This window comes from Bicyclus anynana, chromosome 16 (genome assembly GCF_947172395.1).
Source record: "Bicyclus anynana chromosome 16, ilBicAnyn1.1, whole genome shotgun sequence".
Lineage (NCBI taxonomy): Eukaryota > Metazoa > Arthropoda > Insecta > Lepidoptera > Nymphalidae > Bicyclus > Bicyclus anynana.
This window is the reverse complement of record NC_069098.1, coordinates 7313566-7336007: the sequence shown is the minus strand read 5'-3', so window position 1 is coordinate 7336007 and position 22442 is coordinate 7313566. Positions and strand designations below refer to the sequence as shown.

Below are 22442 nucleotides of genomic sequence, written 5' to 3'. Positions count from 1 at the left end.
ATGACGTAAAAATAACAGCTGTGTATTGAGAATTGAAAAACGCCCTTTGCAGATTCGTAGAATAAAAATAATTTGACATTGATAGGTAACCAATTATAAACCTTATTTTATTAGGTCCATTACATTCAAATTTCGTCACAGTGTTCTTCAGCGATTAGTAGGGAAAATACACATTGATTTGTTTTACTAAGGAAACTATAAGCAGAATTGTTAAAAAAAATACACCTATCATCTAAGTTGTAACAATTTATTGTGAGATTTAGCGCAATACAAAAAGAACTGAGTCAGAAACGAGCCACAATAAAACAAAATTACCCACACCCCACATACACCGAAGTAACAAAACTCGTTGTAGGTGTAATTTCTAAAAGTATTGATGGAAGGGACATAAAAGGGATGGAGCAGAGATTAAGTAACTTATTCGGCTTCGGCGTTCGGGTTGAGTACAAAGGCTGAAATTTTCCAGACGGGAAGAATTTTGGATGCCTTTCAGCAACAATGAGTGAGAGAGAACATCAGCGCAGACCGCCATGAGTATTCCTCGAGTGGAATCTCTTTGCAACCACAATTGTTTTAAAGTGAACAAAGCAGCGCGTTATAAAGTTAATGTGGACGGCTCAAGGTCTGAAGTGCTGAACAAAATTTAATTTATACGCCGCGCCAACGTAACTAAGGACGCGCGGATTAATTTCATAAAAGATGACTTTAATCTAATACTCGAGAGCCTATTTGTAGAGAGTGCTTTTGCACTTGTACGAGTATTTTCGTAAAGCATGGTTGATAGTGAATTTTCAGTTTTATGCATCTACATTGTTCTTTTATAATACTAATGAGGAAGCTTTGTATTAGATATTATTTTTGAAAAACTAAAAGTATCTTAATTGAATTCTGTTATTGCATAAAATTATATATACATAAGTAAAAATTTCTTTATTCAGTGAGAACTTTTATATTTATATTTCAAATAATTATTGCGACAAATGAAGTCGCAAAATTAAAATTAAAGTTACGAGGGTTCCAAACACCAATCTTGGTCCGATAGGCTACTCAGTTAGGGTTTCTTTTTTATTATTATCAAGTGCCCTGTCATATAGTGCAATTGACTCAGTTTCTTGTTAATTAAACTTAAAAAAGTGTACTAGCAAGCCAACTTTCATTACATCAGCTGTATATACATATAGTTTAAAGTACGAATACAACAATTCTGCTTCTAGTAAGCCAGTTGAAAAATAGAAAATTGATTAAAATAAAGAAGAATATAAAACTCTTACCTAAATCGTAATACAGCAATGGTAGGAAAAAGCTCTGCAAAGTATGAACGACCTTTCGCAGTATGTCGGTCAGTACCTACTGGAATAATGAGGTGGCGCCCGATCATCTCTTGGTATCAATAAAATGATTCAACGCGTATGTAATGCGACAAATTGTATTTCGATAACCCAGTTATTTATCCGAAGTAAATTACATACAATTTCATTAATTAGTTTGCAACAATAATTTGTATAATCCGTTGTTATCAGTAAATCCAGCTTCGTATGATTGCTGGGTTGTTTAATAAATCAAATTGTGTGTACAATCAACTACATTTTATGCTTTAATGGGAAATAAGGTTAACATGCCCGTTGATAATTAATTATTACAGATCTTGTACAAATTAATTGTATCATAATTGCTCTAGGCTCTTAATAGACATTGGACGGATCTAAATGAGCAGGATTACTGGGAATAGCTTCGAAAGTTTTCCTTATTAGTATCTATAAAAAAAATCTTTAAGTATACTTTATTACTGGTTACTGAAGCTTACTACACCATTGATGAGTTCCTTAATGATAAAGATGCTTAGAGGCCGTTGGATCAGCTTCCACCTTCACACAGGAAGTAAAACTAAAAAAAATTGTAATGTTGTCATCAATTGTAAATTATAACATTGTATGATTTTTTTTTAAAAAGAGCAACTATTGAGTTTATTGCCGGTTTCTTCTCAGCAGAACCTTCCTTCCGCATCGGTGGTAGAGTCTTTACAAATAGTCAACTGACGTATCAAAAGTGCTTGTAACCTGAGCCTACTTGAAATAAATGATTTTTGAATTTTCTGTGAAAGTAGCACACGTCACGCGGTTTCACCCGCGTCGTTCTCATTCCTTCATTAGGGATAATGTAGGTATCTAACAGTGAAAGAATTTTGTAAATCGATCTAGTAGCCGAGTACTTCGATAGAATCGATCTAGTACGAGTAAATGCAAACAAAAAATCAAATTTCTTTATAATATTAGTAGTTATAGATAGTTGTTTTATTAATATCTGCCAAAACAGTGTTGTTTAATAAATATACTCTTCAAAATGTTCAAAATGATTTCATATCTTATCCAAAGAAATCAACTTCAGACATCGTACATGTTACTTATTGTTGTCAAATCAAAGTTCAAAAGAAATTTTCATGTTTGTGTATTCAGCTATTTTTACGGTAAAGTTGCTCCGAACGTTCCAACGCGGGGTAAAGAAAAAGGTTTCGCCTCCACTTTGAATAAGAGCATTTTGTTCGGTAGAACGAAAAACTGAAAAGAATACCGGTTAACTATTATTTGCAAAGCTGACCCCTAGTTTGTTCTAGTTTAGTCTTTGAGTACACCTACTTAAAAACCTTTGCGGTCACTTTTTTCGCTTGCATACTTTTGTACTGCAGTCCAAATGTTTTACGTTAATTTATGCACGAGTAAATTAATTTTAACGGCTTTTAAATTGGGGTTTAACAATAATTACATTTTGGTATTATTATTCAATATTTAATTTATGCAAAGCCTAGAAACGTGGTGGCGTAAATATTAAAGACACTTTGGAAGCTAGCAAGAAATTATTGAATAAAATAAACAATGTGTTGGCATATTAAATTATTATAAAAAAAAAAAAAACACTGCTAAAACTCTACGCTAGTTTCGAACATACGATTAAATTCTGAATGTACGAATGATAATTTTCAAAATATGTAGTCATCATATTTAGGAAAACAACATTATAATTTTAACTATTTCTGCCAATAATGGTTTTTGCAATACAAATACTGTACAAGTTAATTTTGGTTAAATAGCATATCACTAACTGTTAAATAAACGTACTTCTAACCTTGATAAGGAAAACGTATATTTTATTGGGCGAAACTGTTATATTAGTATTATATTGTATTTTTGTTTTAATGTACAATAAAGTATATTTCTTCTTCATCTTCTTCTTCTTAGTACCTACTATAGTATAAACTATACATATCACACTAAAGGAATATATTACACTTATAAAACAAGTAATTCACCATAACTAATGGAAGCATCACATTCTTTTGATATCTCTAGCCGCATGTTTACATCGGAGGATGATTTAGCGAATTCGTCGAAGCGTGAACAACTCGGCGATAAAATGGGTTGATCAGTCGCGAATACCTGAACGTTTGATTCCGAAAAGCGGTTTGACGAAGGTAAGCTTCCTCCCAGGGTCCTCAACCCTTTGTCTCGCAGGAATACAATGGACAATCGCAATGCCTACAAGATACGATATGGGACACCCTTCTTACGTGACCAAATTTCCTACAAAATGTTTTTGTGTTACGAATGTCTAAAATAACTAATGTCATCTCCCTGCGGAGTCTGATGTGTGTCTCCTTCAATGACGTCCCTAGTGCTAAATATTTCTAGAATTACCTACCTACTTACGAAGAGCAATTTAGTTTCATTATAACCAAAAATTTCAAACATATTTTAAGTTAGTTCTAAGTTTTCAATGGTTAATAAACCCTCGAACTTGTAGGTCTCTTTTGAATATATTTCAGTTTTGATAACGAAACTACAAAAAAGTACCTGCAATAGATAAGGTTAGTACTTTGATTTTTTCATGTTTAGGTTCACATGTTGGTTTAAATGTTTTTTTTTGTAGAAAATAATATTTACCATATCTTTCCAATATGAACAATATTCCCATTCCAACTAGTAAGGAAATATTGTGTTAGGACGACAATAGACCAACAGGGTGGGGATCGAACAACCACCCCTCGGTGATAAGTCTGACCTCTGTTACCGTTGAGCTATTAAGGCTTTTACTTAAGGCCAGTTTCAACACCTTCTGATAAGTGTTGCATAGTCTAAGAGCACCCGCTCACTTCAAAATTTATTCGGACGGTCTCAGAGGAGACGCTCTTAAAGAGTCGTTCCGCCCATCTACTCTGCTTCTGCCTTCGGGCCCCATCAGGCGATGCTTCTGCGCTCGCCCAAACCCCCCGGTGACGCCTCTGAGGCGCTGATAGGATAGGAGCCTACGGCACTTACACAATTAGATAAAAAAAAATCGGTCAATTTTTTAACTGTACATAGTCGAAAAGGAATCGGGATTCTAAAGCGATCGGTGTCCAATTTATTAGTTGGACGATTTAGTTTTAGGAGATGTATGTTGCTAACATATATCGCTATACCTGTTCGTATACTTTGCGTTATAGTCGGTCAACTAAGAATGTGAGTGGGTGCTCAACCGTCTTCTAAGTTTTCTCACTTTCTCACTGAACATCAAAAACAAAGACAATGCTTCTGAATAAGCTATATGATTAATAAATTACTTGACCAAACAAAAAAGCATCGTTGAGCCGAACTAGAGAGACGTGGTCAGCGGTCAAAGCAATTTACGCTCCAAGTTTTGACTAAGCCGGACGTTGCGCGACTCGCTCCTGCCTCCTTCACTTATTGTGTTTCTTTTTTACCCTTTTTACTTTGCTCGGCTGAGTGCGTTCTTTCTTTCAAAATTTTCTTTACACTTTTTATTCGTTCGCCACTACTATGGACATTTGCTCCTGATCCATTAATAGCTTACTTTGTTCGAGTAATGTGCAATTTGTTTCGTGGGTAAGACTAAAGTTAAAATTCTTAATTAATTTATTTCTAGTACGCTTAGTTTACTAGTACTTTTGAAACATCAGGTTACGTCGTGATAAGTAAATTCGAAAAATTAAAATTAAAGTTACGAGGGTTCGAAACGTGCCTTGGTCCAAGAAGAACCCACAACAAACTCAGTCAGTTAATTCATCCAGAAAAGTTAAGTTATCTACTATAAGCAATAAATTAAGGTTCTACGAATAATGTTAATTTCAATCCTAACCTAACCTACAAACAAAGTAACAACACACAGTACATAAGGCATTTTTTTAGAAAAAAAAATATGAAATTACAAATCGTTTCAAGGTCTCAACCCCGTAATTAGTGACTATTATAATTAGGTAACTTAAATTTGTAATTATAGAATGTTTGCACGAAATAACCCATCTAGGTATATTGAAAATTCAACTGCGACACTTCAGGGTGGAATTTCATAAGGAATTATGTAAAAAATATGCCCGTTAGAGGCATGCATGTGATGCGTGCAGCTGACGCCAAAATATGGTATTATATTGATGTCCCTAATCTACTTCACGGTCGGATGGACGGAGTTCTGCTGTCGATAACAATAACCGACTTAATATGCCCGATAATCGGTTTTGCTATTCGGAAATCTCTATGATTGACACTTTCGTGACGTTTGAGTTGGAGACCCCGCATTAGATCGTTTTCCCATTACGCTCTGACGAGAGGGGGAAAAGTTTAATATTTTTAAATAATAAATATACTTCTGCGCATAAAGAAGCGTATTTTTGGGTAATAATAATTGCCGGTCTTGGTTGAAATGCCAAAATACTTTAGATTTTTTAGACTAGCAGAACCTCGCGATTTTACCCACATAGTTCCCATTCCAGTGGTAAAACGGGGATAAAATAAACCTATGTTATTATCTAAAAACGTAGCTTTCTATTGGTAAAGGATTTAATTCGGTTCAGTAGTCGAGGCGTGATAGAGTAACAGACATTCATATCATCAAAATCATCAGGTTTCGCAAATCTCGGGAAACCATGGATTGTTTTGGGATAATTTAATTTAATTAATTCCATTCCAAATTTTAGCCAAATCGTTTCAGTAGTGGCGACGTTAAAGAGTAACAAACATCCAAACATCCATACAAACTTTCGCGTTTATAATTAGCAGGATTAGAATACTAAATCAGCACATTAAATAAGTAATTTTTGATAAAATATAGGTTTTTGAATTTTTTCAGATCAACAGTGAACAAAACCATGGTCAGCACTAGTGGATATTCACTAACTACTACGGAGCTTAATGATTTAAGTTTTCACATTCATGAAGCTCTCGGCGAACTGTTTTAAGCCTCAGTTTAATGGAGGTGGTAAATTGCACATTAATATTTCGGCTTAAATGACCACGCCTGAGCCATTGGGATGGTATGAAACTGAATTCGTAATAAACTGCAAAACACGTACTAATGTCTAAGTTCAAGAAATGCATTAGTCAGCAGTTTGTTGCCTGGAATGTGTGAGTGTGTGTAACTATGGCAGACAAATAAACGTCCGTGACTTTGTCTGCGTCGAATCGTTTTTTGGATTTTTTTTATTCTCTACAAGTTAACTCTTGACTATAATCTCACCTGATGGTAAGTAATGATGCAATCTAAGATGGAAGCGGGTTAGCCCGCTTCCATCTTAGGGTTTGTTAGGAGTAGGATGAAATCCACACTCCTTTCGGTTTCTATACGAAATCGCTTGGCGGTACGTCTTTGTCGGTAGGGTGATAACTGGCCACGGCCGAAGCCTCCCAGACCAGCCAGATCTGGACCAATTAAGAAAACCTCAATCGGCCCAGCTGGGGATCGAACCCAGGACCTGCGTTTTGTAAATCCACCGTGCACACCACTGCGCCACGGAGGCCGTCATTTTCCCTACGTTATGTCTCTCCAAAGTAATATACATGTAAACAGCACTTGAAATCCTTTCGGTTTCTCCCCGAAATCGCTTGGCGGTACGTCTTTGTCGGTAGGGTGGTAACTAGCCACGGCCGAAGCCTTTGACCAGCCAGACCTGGACCAATTAAGAACACCTCAATCGGCCCAGCCGGGGATCGAACCCAGGACCTCCGTCTTGTAAATCGCGCACATCACTGCGCCACGGAGGCCGTCATTTTCCCTACATTACGTCTCTCCAAAGTAATATACTTGTAAACAGCACTTGAAACCATGTCAAGTTTTGGAGATTAGCGTAATTAAGCATACAAATGAAAAAAAAATAGTTTTTAGCAATTTATTAAGTGAGTCGCACCATTTTTTTCAAACCAAACCAAAATTTCATAAAAAACTTTCAGCATTTATTTTTTAATTTTTTTAGAAAGTAACTATGTTTATAATACATAGTTCGTATATAAAGCTGAAGAGTTTGTTTGGTAACGCGTTAATCTCTGGAACTACTGGTCCAATTTGAAAAATTCTTCAGTGTTAAATAGCCCATTTATGGAGCAAGGCTATAAGCTATATTTAATCCCCGTATTCCTGGGGGAACGGAAACCACGCGGGTGAAACTGCGCGGCGTCTAGTAGTATTTAATATACCATTCAGAGGCGCATTTTTCATTATGAGAAATTGAAAGCTTTAGTGTTGTAATAAAAATAAAACTATAAGTTCATAAGGTCAAAAAGTTTTTACCATACATTATATTATCCTGAAAGGCATAAGAACGCAAAACATAGGTAATTTAAAAACTTGTTGAATATTAATCAAGTGAAGGAATCAACTTCTAGGAAATCAACTCTCAGAAACTGTAACTGCAACTGTATTATCAAAATCTCTCGACATCATCAGGGAGGGCAATGAAACAAAAGGTGTTTTGTCCCACCTTTCCGTATTAAAAATCGTATATGTCTATCTCGTTTTACTTTACGTACCCTTGAAAGCGTCGCGGTTTTGCATGTGTGTGCGATGTTTAGAACACACATGCAAGGGTCAGCATGTACGAGTATAACACACATGCACACATAGTGTGTAGTATGCACAAGTTGCGGTTGTGTGCCTTTAATGTTTTCTGGTATATCATGAATCATGATTCGAAACAATCTTCTGGGAATTCTTTTTACATTTTTTTGTATCATATCTTAATAAGCTAAAGTTCGCTAAGTTAAGCGAAAAATGTGACTAATTTTTAGGCTCAAGAACAGACAAGTGAAAAGAGTAAAAAAAACTGTAACCTAACTAACTACGAAAATAAGCAAGTAATGTTTGTTAAAATCTTGACTTTAACTGATATTAATTTTTTATGTCGGTTACAATTTATCTTATATAGACTATACTATAATGTAGACGACTCCGCGGTTTCACCCACGTGGATCCCGTTCCCGTAGGAATACAGGGATAAAATATAGCCTATAGCCTTCCTCGATAAATGGGCTATCTAACACTGAAAGAATTTTTCGAATCGGACCAATAGTTCCTGAGATTAGCGCGTTCAATCAATCAAACAAACTCTTCAGCTTTATAATATTAGTATAGATTATGAATCGATTCGTTATTAGGAACCTAATGAATCGATTAAAACACCTTATTCATCATAATCGGATTAATTGTTTAAGCGCACATAATACATAGACAGCTGTAATTATAAGCCTTCCTTTTGGCTTCCTCGTATTATTATTTCTATAAAAATGCACGTTATTAACACATAATACAGTTTTAATAAATACCTCATATAAATATGACTCACCTCTCTTATGCCTCATAATGTGGTATTTGTTTTTTATCACCGGGCCCACACAGCATGGCTGTTCATAGTAAAAGTTATATGAACTATCTACTTCAGAATTTTGTTGCACGAGCTGGGATTGAACCTGCCACTCCACACTGACGAGTAAGCACGTCAACCATCGGACCATTAGGGCCGTGACTCCCAAAGTCCGCATTGTAACACAGTCACTTGTACACAACACAAAACACAAAACTGTCTAATTAACACCGCGAATACATTTTCAGCCTGGAAAAAAAAATTAAATAAGAAAAAAATTTATAAATATAACTTCAAAGAAAAACCAACCAAAACTCCAGCATTTTTTATAGCTTTCAATAATCCAGGCGTCTTAGGTATTCGGAAAATCCTAAGCAGGTACGTAATTTAAATATTTTTAATTTTTTTTAAGGCTGTTAGGCCTAAATGGTGTCTAAAAAGTCTGGCGACGGTAAGGCTTGCTTTGAGATTTAATAGAAAGGATTCTTGATTTTTTTTCTAAAAAGTTTATAAACTTTCTGTCGTTTAAAATTGCTTATTTTTACTTACTTTTGATATTAAAAGACATTTATGTTTTTTGTATAAGCAATTTTTTTATTTTTACACAAGAATGGTTTTTTTTCGCGCGTATCTGGTATGTATGTAAAATTCTTTATTACCTCATATCTTCCAAACCGCTGAACGGATTTACGTAATTAAGATATCGTTCGATTCGTTTTGATAACCTAGTGTTATTAGATAGGTGTAATTAAAAAAAAAAACTAACACGACGACTGTGAGACACTATAGACTCGAGGTAAAAATATTTTTTTTTACAAAGGTATAGGTATCATAAAATCACTTAAAACTAACTGTGTTTTCATATTAAATATTATGAGTTTTGCAATTTGGTACTTACAATTAAAAATACTGAATAAGTATAAAACAAAAATAAAATCAAGAACTTATTTAATGCCTACGTCCAATATTGCATAAATTAAGGATGGTGATATTTATAGTAAGCGCTCAAAAGTTTACGGAAATCGTTAACATAGTTAATTTAATAAATCAACAAAATATCTTTACACTAGGTATATCTGGAACGAATTTACCCGTAAGTAAGTACCTATGTACTCGTTTTTTCTCTCCAATGCAAAACGGATGCAAGATTAATGCCGAATCATTGAGCTATTGAAGTAAATGTTTGAGTCATAATCGTCGCATGTAATAATAACAAGAGATAGCACCTTTTGTTCGCACGAGAGTTTTTTAACGGACGTTAAAAGGCGTTGAAATACAATAAATGCACTTCAGTATGTTCACACGACAGCGTTTTTAAACGACGACGAATTTTGGGCGTTGGAAATAGGCCTTCATTCAACTTCATATTATACGCTACGCCCGCCAAAGCTGGGTCACCGCTTTTTAAACTCTTGTGCGAATGAGGACTTACTGTTCAATAGTATTTTTATTATTGCTTGCACAAATATTTAACCAATCTACCATTTAAATGAACGAAATAAAATGATTTCTATTTATGACGAAGCTCTATGAAAAAGCAATCATTGTATTCCAAATGCAAACAAAATGAAAGTTGAAACCAATAATTAAATAATGGAATAAAAAATTGCAGCGCACAACCAATATGGAATAAAAAAAATTACAATTCCGCCTTTGAGTTTACTTTGGAATACATACAAATGTATTGGGGTGATGGATGCTATAGTCACAGTCGCCATTGTCATTCGTAATAACATTAAAAACCCATCACGATTCTAAAATGTGGTTGTTACTCCATAGTATAACTATACTTATCTATTACCTATTCTTCTGGATCTGCTCAAGCTACAAGTATTATCTATACCTAACTTAAGGATGCCATACAATTAAAATTAAAGTCTCTACATTTTATACCACTGAATTACTATTTTGGTCTTTATTATAAACCTATTAAAATAATCATCAATTAAGAAATGTCAGCTATGCATGTCATGCATTTATTTATATTAGCGTACTCAGTACTGGTACGATGCCGTGTAGAAACCGAAAGGGGTGTGGATTTTCATTCTCCTCCTAACAAGTTAGCCCGCTTCCATTTTAGACTGCATCATCACTTACCATCAGATGAGATTGTAGTCAAGGGCTAACTTGTAAAAAATAATAATAAAAAAAGTATCGACTCTTAATTCTATAACTTAGTATGTCCCCGTATGTAACTAATTATATATTCTATAACTTTGTATGAGCATTATACACTAATATTTCAAGTACCTGAAGTCTAATTTAATAACTTTGACGTATGTTAGTTGACATAGGAAATTGAGATTCTATGTAACAAATGTCATCCGGCGCCTACTGGTGAATATCATACAGTAGGTACATAACTTTTCTAAATTTATTTGATGTTTATTTTAATAGGTTTTATAACAAAGACCAAAATATTAAATACGCCAGCAGGACATTAGTAGTAGTAGGTACTACTACGTATAATAATACGTATTAAGGACCCAAGTATATAATTTAATATAATTATGTGCATATTACGCGATACAGTATATTAAAATATAATCATCCATCATTAGCCAGTTAACCAAAGAGATCGTTATCCGTGGCCATCATTGAATAAATATAAATGTCTTCTGGTAAATTTAACCCGAATCCTTAAGCCCTTCGTCATGTGGCCGATATCGTAAATGCGGTCAGGGTCTGAAAGAGTCCAGCGATGAATTAAATAGATAAGCCTTCAAAAAAGGGACTATGAAAGGGTGAAATAGGTTATCTGTATAAGACACGCGATTAGGTGCAAAGTAATAAATACCAACTTTGGAAATACAGTGTCAGTGTAATTTACTTTAAAATCATATCACGTTTTATATGTTTCTTCGGAAATTTAGTAAAGTTCAGAAATTCATCTTAAAACTCATATTTCTCAATACAATATGAATTTGCGAGTCGATTCACTCATACTCCGAAAATTGTAGGAATGAAATAGACAATATTACTTAAGTATAATTTTATAAATTGTCTTTTCTGTACTGAAGTTTTTAGGACCAAAGATTACTCTGATTGTTCGATGCAATTAAGATTATTTTTATAGATAGTGGCTGATTGTACAAATAAAAAATAATGACCGCTAAAAACAGCATCTGCAACTCTAGAAAAGTTATAAGAGTGTATTAATATTATAAGAGTTAATTATAAGTGATAACGATGACTTTATAATTACAAATATCTGATACATTGAATTAGGTTTTCTGTGGCTATTTATTTACAAAAATCTTCATTAGTACTAAAATAAGACATTGCTTCTTATATACGTAGTTTCATTAATTTAGGCCAAGCGCAAACGGCAGTAGGTTTTGATTAATGATTCGCAATTTTGTAACAAAGTTGTCATTTTGGAATTCTAATAGATTTCATTCACTGTAGGTACTCGTAGTAGGTATCAAGTTAACTGACTTTAGAAAAATTGCGACATGTATATTGAGATAGAGATTGAGATCTCTTATCTTATATCTCTCTCTTGTCTCTTACTTTTCAAGTTAATTACATTTTCTCATAGTTTTTATACACAGCGTGAGTACGTAGCTTTTTGAAGCTTATAATTCGCTGCTGTTACAGTATTGTATTAATAATTCAAAGCGAATATCCGTTCGGGGCCGTATCTCTCCTGGCCAGCCAATGAGCGTGCCAGGATTTTGTTGCCCATTTGTTAATATTATTGTATACTTGCTGTGTCCCGCGGTTACACCCGTGTAGGTTATATTACATACCAGACTATAGTTTATCTCTAGGCCAAATTTCATCCAGATCTGTTAAGCTGTTCTGGGGCTATTTAACCTAACATATTAATTTTCGTGTAACTAACTTGATTATCCATACATACGAGTGCATAAATATTTTTTGTGCAAAATACCTTTATAATCTTCACCCGATATGTTAGGTACTGCATACAATCAACTTATCAACAATATGGCAAGGAAATCTTTTGTTAGTTTCGAAGATTAGTGAGAACACAAAAAAGTAAAAACTTTATGTAAGAAAGAGCTAATCGAATAAAAATACTGTATTAATTGAAGGAGCAGTAATTTGTATTTGTATAAACACAACTCGATATCAAAATAGGGCTAAAATTCAATTATTTTGGCATAAGAGCCGAATAAAAATTCAGTATTGAATTCCAAAGAATTATAAGAATCTATTTCCAAGGAATAGGCAGACAACCCGACGTAGATATTTACAATAGTTCTACATAATGATTAATTTATTTTGCTATCATCCGCGAAAAGTCGACGAACCCATGCTACAACGTCACCCAGGTCCGACAAAATACTCTCTATGTTGACTCTACGACGTTTGACGTTGTAGAGGCAACATCTCCTGAGGATGCTCCGGTTTCGGGGTGAAACGTACGTAGAGAGTATTTTGTCGGACCTGGGTGACGTTGTCGCATGGGTTCGTCGACTTTTCGCGGATGATAGCAAAATAAATAAATCATTTTATAATCATGATGAACTTCGGCAAAGTAACGCCTGCTTCTATCCAATATTTACAATAGTTCTTACAATTCAAACATTTAAAAAAAATTTTGGCGTCAAAACCGACTAAAAATGTACTACCTAAGCAATAGGCAGACAGACAACTTGACTGTTATAAATATAGATATCGGAAATAGCCCGTACAATTCAAATATTCAAGGTATCTGTGCAAGGCAATTGCATTACGATTTCAAGCTTCGCTTACAAAGGCAATATGCAGAAAGCGAGCTATTTGCGGTATGAAACGGTCTAAGAAATGCCAACAAACGCTACCAAACTGTATCGTTGAATTTGTATAATCCACTAACAAAGGTCTGTTTAAATGAACTTTTTTAATTAAAACATGCTTAATAGACTTGAGATATTAATTAGTTTTAGCGTTTACAACGACGCCCAAAATATATGAATTAAGTAAATTAAATTGTTTATACATGTAACCATGTAGACATACTCGTACAAATTAATATTAAGTTGTTAACTAAATAAAAAATCATCAAGTTTTACGAATTTACATTAATTAACAATTAAGTATCTGTTATAATCTAATTCCAATAGTAATGTTTGAGGGTTGACTGCAATCCCAATGGTTCTTGGATCAGATCCTGCTCAGTTGTCATTTTATATAGATTGCATTATCGACACTTAACATGAGGTGAGACTGCAATTAGGGCGAAATTTTCGCAAAATATAAAAATATCCTCATGAACAGTCATTACGGGGAGACAAGGGGTAGGACAATGTAGGACAGGGACATAATAGCACTGAATAAAACGTGACCGTGTACCAGGGGCGATGGTTCCTAACAACCCGATTTCTATCGGGTTACCTTTTAAAAATCGACGTAAATAATTTTACGTACTCAGCCAAAAACACATTCAGACTAAAAAAACACATGAACGGGTTATGTTCAAATTATTATTATTTCTACTTTATTGCACAAAACAATAACAAAGAAAACAAAGGAAAACATAGAAAACAAGTATGTGCAAAGGCGGTCTTATTGCTTATAGCAATATCTACCAGACAACCTTTGGATAAAGGAATTAATGTAATTAAATTAATAATATATGGCTAGTGTACATTTTATTAATTAGTGATGTTCAAAATATATGGCTAATGTACATTTTACTGTTAAAAAAAGGTGTTAGTTATATAGATTTAGATAGAACCTACAAAACAGAATACATGAATAAGGTTGGTTTGTTGTAATATTTAATATTCAATAAACAAGTTGTAAAAGTTTTAATGGACTTTTAGTTTTACGATACGAGTAATATCAGGATTTAAGATTTTATCACCGAGTTTTTGCATAAAAATAATTGACAACTATTTATGAGTATTTCTGAGTCTAAGTTCCAAGTTTAATTAAATTCTTTGTTTATTAATGATAATTATAATATTAATAGTCATAAATAAAATTCTACATCTATTATTTAAGCTTATAATATAAGCAAAATACATATGTTTTATGATCTTCGTTTGATGTTATTCTCAATTGAATTTCACTACGATTTTTACTAAGATCAAAGATCAACTATTATAGATATGTAAGACGTCTTTGAAACCACAGTAACATTCTACAAGCCATGAAAAGCTGACATCCTACAAAGTGCAACCACGCCGACGTCTCAGTTAACTCAATGTTTTGACTCACTTAGTTTAAGAAAATTAGATAAAAAAAAAGAATAAAACACACCTCATCAATTAACACGAACGAGTATTGCTAACCGAAGATGTGCCGGCAGATATTTTTGTGCGGTTTAATGGCATGACATGGATACGCTCGGCGAGGAAACATCAAGTATTGTGTTACAGGCTCACTGGTCTTTATCGACGCACAACTTCATTATACTCATACCCCTGTTCCACCTACCATTCAATTGAACACCTTCGCACAATTAGAAGGGCTTGCTTCAATAGGTTGTCGGATGAAATTTCTTAAGATTCTCATAATGCGCGAAGCCTGTCGTGCAATGGGCAGCGGTAACGGTATAATTGTGGAAGGAAATGGAATCGACAGATACAAAGGGAGATTAAAATCTGCTTAATGAACTCGTATAAAATAATGTTGCTATTAAGATTTTCGGGAATGGATATCTACCCGTTAAAAGTTTCCCTAATTTTTAATTTTACTTTTATTAATTTCGTGCTTGTCGAAATTCGAGACGCCTCGTTCAAGATTTCTGTTATAATTTAGTTTTATCAGACATCTCGAGTTTCAATCAAACTAATAAGCCCTCACGAACTTTGCTTTGGACTCTGGAGGTATTTTATAATTAGTTTTGCCTACTTTATCTAGTTGTCGAAGATTGAAATTAAATTGGACGATGGGAATGATAAGATTTCGTCACGGGGGATATATTCAACGCTCTTGTTTGGCATTCATAATGAAGACATCATTATGAAACCGGTTTGAATACTTGAAATGTCCGCCGGCGACCGCGGGAGACTTGTCGAGCTCACTTCCAAGAACTGTATTGTATGATATAAGAACGGTATAGATAACGTCGTGTTGATAAATTAACTTCTTGCATTAACGGTGTCTTTAAAAAATGCATTAAAAGCGATAAGACTTATTACCTCAAATTAGTAACAGATACGAAAGCTTATTTATCTTAACGTTTGCAGAGTAATGAATATCATGGTACTCCACTACCATGGAAGAGTATTATCATAAATACAAATACATCTAAAATATATCATTGGCTTCTTTTCACATTACGATTAAATCTTTTAGTCTCTTAGGGGATCATAGAGAAAAAATTCAAAAGTAAGATCAAGCTATGATGAAAGGGGAGGTTTTAAACTTTATTTACTCCGAAGGATTTACTGTCAATTGAAAAGTATCATTTGTGAGCTCATATCATTTATCATTTGATTCAATGTTACCCTTGCAATGTAACGTAGTCAATATTGAATGTGTTTAAAATCCCCCGTAATGATAGGTACCTATCATTTTCTGAAATATTAAGATAGAAAGAGATGTCATATCAACTTAATAATATTACAAATACATACTTAATAATAATTATGAATGTATAGTATTCCTATATTATGCTCCTTTATATTTATGAGCTCAAAATGCTGGTATTACTCCTTTGAATGACCAAGGTCTTCCGGTCATTCATTCAATAAAAACGGGATGAAGGTCCTTAAAGTCCGTGAGTGGTCAATGCCTGATTTTTAAGAAATCTCTCAAGGCTTCCAATACAAGAAACATTAAGAAAACTATTATGAATTCTTGATGTTTTAATATTTATAGCATTCGTCTTCGTTTCTTCATCGTTGATCCTCAGGTTTACTGCCAGTATAATCGATATTATATTTATGTATTATAAAATTAATCAGCTTGTTGTAAATTGCTGCGGGGCCAGCTCTTAAGTTATTAATACTGTTCGGTTACATAAACCTCAATTCTAATTAGTTTTCGGATACAAAATCAATTAAATGCTAACAACGCGGAGCTTCGACCGCAGCGTCAAGAAATGTTCCAAGACAAAGGGTAACTAACATATAAACATAATAACAATTTCCAAGCTACACTGTTTGATGTTAGAATTAGTGTATCGTCAAAACTTTCAATAGTTGAACGGAAAAGATCAAAAGATATTCGTAATTTCAAATTGAGCTATCCAATAAATTATTATCTATTGATTAAAAAAACAATATCGATAGTAAGGAATGACTTACATTTTGCTAGAACTATGTAGTTTGGAGTATTCATAATTTACTTATACTCCTATTTCTACACTAGCCTAGTAGTAGTGTTCTGCCATGGCTTGTTACTAGTATATCACTCTATTTGCAACAACGTAGATGCTATGCCATGCACCATTTTGATGTGATGCTGCATATGGTGCTACAACCAATCAGGGTACGGTCTGCACAAAGTTATACATTTCTAGTGAATTACCATCTAAGATTGCATTCTCACTTGAGGTGACATTGCATACAAGTGCTACGTTACTCTAATCTCTATAAATAATTTTACCATTAGATAGTAGCTCTAACTTAGCTACACGCTTGTTTTAAATATGTCATTTTTCACTGTTACATATTTAGCTTGTATTTTTAGTATTGTTTAATGCAGTTTAATTTTCCATTCGTATAAATTTAAATATTGCCATCACGATTATGTCACCCTTTGAGGATACAGTAAATTGTTCTTTTTGGTTTAGTTTTATTTATTGAATGTATACTTGCCTATTCCATATTCCATTACTCTAACATTGAATTAGAAACGTAAGGGATAATCAAATTCTTCAACAAAAAACATTACCCATGGTTACAATGGGTGGCGGTGCCTTAAGCTCTACTGGATTCAACCCACGTACAGAATACACGTCTGCTCGGTATTATTGATACAAATATAGATATCAATTGTTTCGGACAAGGATACAGCGTGGCAATGGATAATTTTGTAAGGGGGATGTGGATCGACAGTTTGGGAATCACACGTAAGTAGTTTGGGGAGGTATTATTGTTTATGCTTTTTACAATGGCTACTTATTGCCGATGGTATAATATTTATTTATAACGGTAATTGCTTTTTGCTTACAAATTTACTCGTATATAAAAATAACTAGTTTCAATATTCAAAATTAGTTTATTGTTTGTGATTTTGTAATTTAATCACAAACAATAAACTAATTTTATTTATGTCTACGTCTCTTAACAGACGATCAGATTTCTTTAAATTTAAAAAATTAAATAAAAAGCTTATGTGCTAAATTGGGCCGCACTTCATTATTATAAGTATGTCTAGAATATATTTTATAACACATTAGAGCATAATTTTGGACTAAGGATGCTTATAATATGAAGAGTTTGGGAGGCACTGTCAAAGTTTGCGAAGCTATTACAGGATGAAATTTTCTACGCACGTTCAGGCGATAATATGAAGGTGAGGTATGCTTATATTTCTACCTGCTCTTATAAGGAATTTAGCTGGAAAAAATGGTTGCATGAAATGCGAAGAAAATGTTAGGAACTAACATTTAGATAATTACCTATATACAATATAAAATTCGAGTGTATTTTTGCCGTGGCTCTTCTACAGGCTTTATAGTAATAGTGTCTACTATAGTAGACACTATTACTGTAAAGCCTGTAGATGTCATTATTTTGATCTTATTTAGTTTTATTGACGTCATTACATCAATTAGTACGACATTTATACTGTCTTTTTAAAGATTTCTAACTAATAGACTTTTACTCCTCCTTAGTTTATAATTATTTAATGCGATAAAATGTAATGCTCTTAAATTTTTGTTTCTTTAATCTGTTTTATTACTGTGCTATTTTTCATCGTCTATGTTAATTACATCATGTATAAATATTATTAAAATGGTAAAATAAATAATAAGAGTACAAATAACCACAGTTTTACTGTATCATTTATCACTGTATTTGATATTTTTTTGGATGTATAACAATATTTATACTACTTTAACTTACAATGTTACTATGTCAATTGAGATGGTACACTTTTTTTAGAAATTAAGTACTAAAATTAACGTAACAAGAACTTTGGTATTAAATAGCTCGAGCTTTTTGTGTATGGAAATTTGAAAAGAAGGGTCTTTGATTTATGCCTACAAAACAAATGCTACAAAGGTATTGGTACCTGTATGAATTGTATTATCTTATCTGACTTCAAGGTTAGGGCAGGTAGCTAGAAAGAAATAAAATTTCTGTAGGTGAAGTGATATTGTGGTGAAACATATTATAAGTCGCATCTTTACATATCATCTGCTTTTCTATTATTTAAGTTTAATAATGATACGGAAAAAAAATACAGTAGGTAGGTAGGTAACAATCGAGTAATTTTTAAATATAAATTTAATTTTCATTAACAATTAATTCATCTATTAAATGATTACATTTATCGATAGATATAACTAAATACTTAAAAAGTCTGAAATTAGATTATTATTAAAGAAAACAACTTTAGCATTAAAATCTAAGGGAGATTTTGGAAAGCATTTCGGTCGCCAAATCTAAAACGTTCTCATAATATTTACTCTTACATTATTAATGTAGGCAAGTCACGGATATATTTTTTATCATCCCAAATTAATATTATGGGTATATCTGAACTCTAAAGGTAGATAATTTGTAGGGGAGTCCATGTTTACCCATGTTTTCTGTGTGCTCTATGCTCGGCTATTTATATAAGGTTGTTCAACCCGTCGGCTATGTTTTTAGATGAGATGTTTTTTAAATATGGAATTTTGTTTTTTACTTCACTTTGTTTTTCTAATGACTTTACTTCATTAGTTTTTTCTACTCACTGTGTTTAATACAGATTTATGTCACTTTTTTCTAGTGATCATTGTTAATTTATTATTACTTTTTAAGTTTGGAATGAAGATTAAGATTTTGATAAATATATAATTTTGGTAAGTATCAAAATAGGCTGCTGATTACATTTGAAATATAATATAGGTAGTTAAGATATATAACGTAGAGACCAGATCTTAAACTATCGAGATCTCATGATTTAGTGCATTTTCATTTAGGTTTTAAAAAACTTAGATCTTACTAGAGTAAGAAATAACGTAATATTTGAATCTATTTGTAGGCTTAAATAATAACCATAAGGTTTTAAAACTCTACGTAATGCTGGAGTTTTAGGTTGATTTATGTCTCTGTTCGAGAATTTCGTGACGACCAACCTCCTCAGTCCGTTGAACTAAACACGTTGCAGTTACACAAAAAAATAAACATCACACAATGTCTTGAAACAAACAGTCACTTTATATAAAATTAGTATAATATAGCTTATTATATCACAATACAATACTAAAATTTACAATATATTGACAAGTTTGATGATACAAGTTTTTTAGTATCGAAGAGTTACGAAGAAGTTTCGCGCTAAAACGGCACACACGTCCGTCTACCCTGCCGGCCGGCGCAGAACTAGCCCGTCGGTCTCATTCCGTACAAAACTTTTAAGCCATGGAGACGGCAAAGCTATGTCGCGCCTCTACAACTCACACACACAAACCCGACACCCTATGCACAAACACGCAAGCGAGCTTCCAAGTTCACTAAATAAATGGACACCAACACTAATGCGTGCGTACACTGTCTACCCCCTGTTCATGAAACTAGACGGAGAGAGCAATATCAACAATCCATTTCAGTACGCGAGTGTGAAGGAGACTTCGCTAACGAACAGATGTATATCATTTCACGCAGGTAAGTATTGAAAATGTTGGTGTGTACGAGTGAGACGGCGCATAAATTTAGCTTAAGCGAAGCCGGTTGCGCGGGAATGGGACAGGAACTGTTCAAGTCACCCACTATACATTCCTTCCTGATACCGGCGCGCCGTCGTACCTTTCGATCGTTCAAGTGGCAGATGAAGCTCTTAGGGATGTCACTAGCTCCTTATGCTAATTACTTTAGTAGGAGACTTTGTAATTAAATAAAAACTCAAGTTTTATTTTCACGATTATCTGAACATTACAAAAGAGACCAATGTCAAATATGAGACATATATTTCTGAAATATTAATAACTGATAAGGCGTCATATTTTTATGCTGAACGTTAAATAACTTTTATTATTGCGACATAGTTTAGGACTTACTATAAAATAAAAAAATCTTAGCTGTTCAACGTCGTCTATACTTAACTATAATTTAGCACTATTTAATCATAAATATAATATTTAAAACTGTATTGTTGTTAGACGTTACTTTTCTTACAAAGACCAAAATAGTAGTTTTTCGTAAAAATTAAAAAAAATAATACCTAAGTATTAACTATTATAACAATTTCATAGGTAGGTAAATTTCAATTATGATTCTGTAATCTATTGTCATGTAAGTATGATTTTGTACACTATGTACAAAAAATCAATCTAAACTTAATTTACCATCATCACTTTATTTTAAGACAAGCAGCGGTTTAACCCTTGTAGTTCCCGTTAAAAAAAGGGATAAAATATAACCTAGAACTCTCAACGTGGCTTTCAATTGATAAAATAATTTTGAAAATCGTAGTAATAGATGATGCAACCTCACAAGTTCACAAATTTTACAAATTAACTTTTAATAATTAAAATAAAACACATTATACTCGTATGTGTATAAATACATCGATTCAAATGAACATAACCTTCTGAGTATATACATTTTTTGCATTAGTTGAGAATATTCTTTTATAAAGCTTGGTGTTAAACTGTAGGTAATACTTGGTGTAAAACTGTGTGCTTTGTTTTAAATAAGTTTGTGAAATGGTGGTAAACAAAAAAAAACCTTCGTTTGGGTTTGTTGTGGGCTCTTTTCGGAACCCTCGTAACTTTAATTTTATGTTTTCGTCTATTATTACCACCATTAGATTAAATTAAATTATGACATAATCTTGACCTTTCAAAAGTGTAAACGATGCCTAATTGAAATAAATGAATTTTGAATTCTTGTTTTTAAAAGTCGGTTAATAAAATAGGGCACTTAGCAACCCTACATCAAGATGTCACAAAGTAGCAGATAGCGGTGCAAGGCCTGTGTACCGCGCTCTGCAAAATTTTGGACGCCTCAATCTACATGTGGATATGCCTTAGGAGCTAGTTTTTTGTGAAGTGCTCCTTAGTGGATAGAGACGTCTGCTCTCTGTTGCATTTTTTGCTTTTTTCTGTAATTAGAACTTGTTCTGTTTTGTATTCGTGGGTACGAAATTTGGGACGAACATATTATGACATATCGAGTAGAAAAACCTGCATAACCAAACATAGCATAATGATTACTGGAAGCTTGTCAGCTATGCTTCTTGGAGTTTGGGTCGAAGTGGCTTTGTAATTTATTTTTATCTTTACAAGTTAGCCCCTGACTACAATTTCACCTGACGGTATCTTATGCAATCTAAGATGGAAGCGGGTTAACTTGTTAGGAGTTGAGTGAAAATACACCATTCTTTCGGTTTCGGTACCGGAATGATAAATCTAAAATAGCCACGGCCGAAGCCTTTCACCAGCCAGACCAGAACCAATTAAGAAAACCTTCGGCCCAGGTGAGGAACAAACGCAGGATCTCTATCTTGTAAATCAACTGCGCATACCACTGCGCCACGGAGACCGTCCAAATGTCTGGCAATACAGGCTCTTAATCCAGAAATTATTTGCATCGTACAAGTGTCGCTAACAAAATGATCAGCCTATTTTTTTTTATAAAAGAATATTTGCCATATTTTTTTTATAATATAACCAATATTCCCATTCTCCTACAAGTAGTCGGGAAAGACTGTGCAAGGAGTGGGTACGACAATAGACCAATTTTAATGGGCTAAGCCTCCCTCC

At 33.5% G+C, this 22442-nt stretch overlaps 1 protein-coding gene across 2 annotated transcripts in view; it reads right to left on the bottom strand.

Moving 5' to 3' along the window:
* Positions 1–22442, bottom strand: part of LOC112050759 (semaphorin-2A) — a 300945-nt gene that overhangs the window by 179998 nt on the left and 98505 nt on the right. Inside the window, exons 1-2 of one of the 2 annotated variants that reach the window (XM_024089102.2) lie at positions 19815–20076; positions 8603–8869 (exon numbers count right to left, since the gene is read on the bottom strand). The exons of the other annotated variant lie outside the window; for it this stretch is intronic. Coding sequence (XP_023944870.1) covers positions 8603–8798 — 196 coding nt within the window. The 5' untranslated portion in view covers positions 8799–8869; positions 19815–20076. Of the gene's footprint in view, positions 1–8602; positions 8870–19814; positions 20077–22442 lie in introns of those variants that run through there. 2 annotated transcript variants of the gene reach the window in all.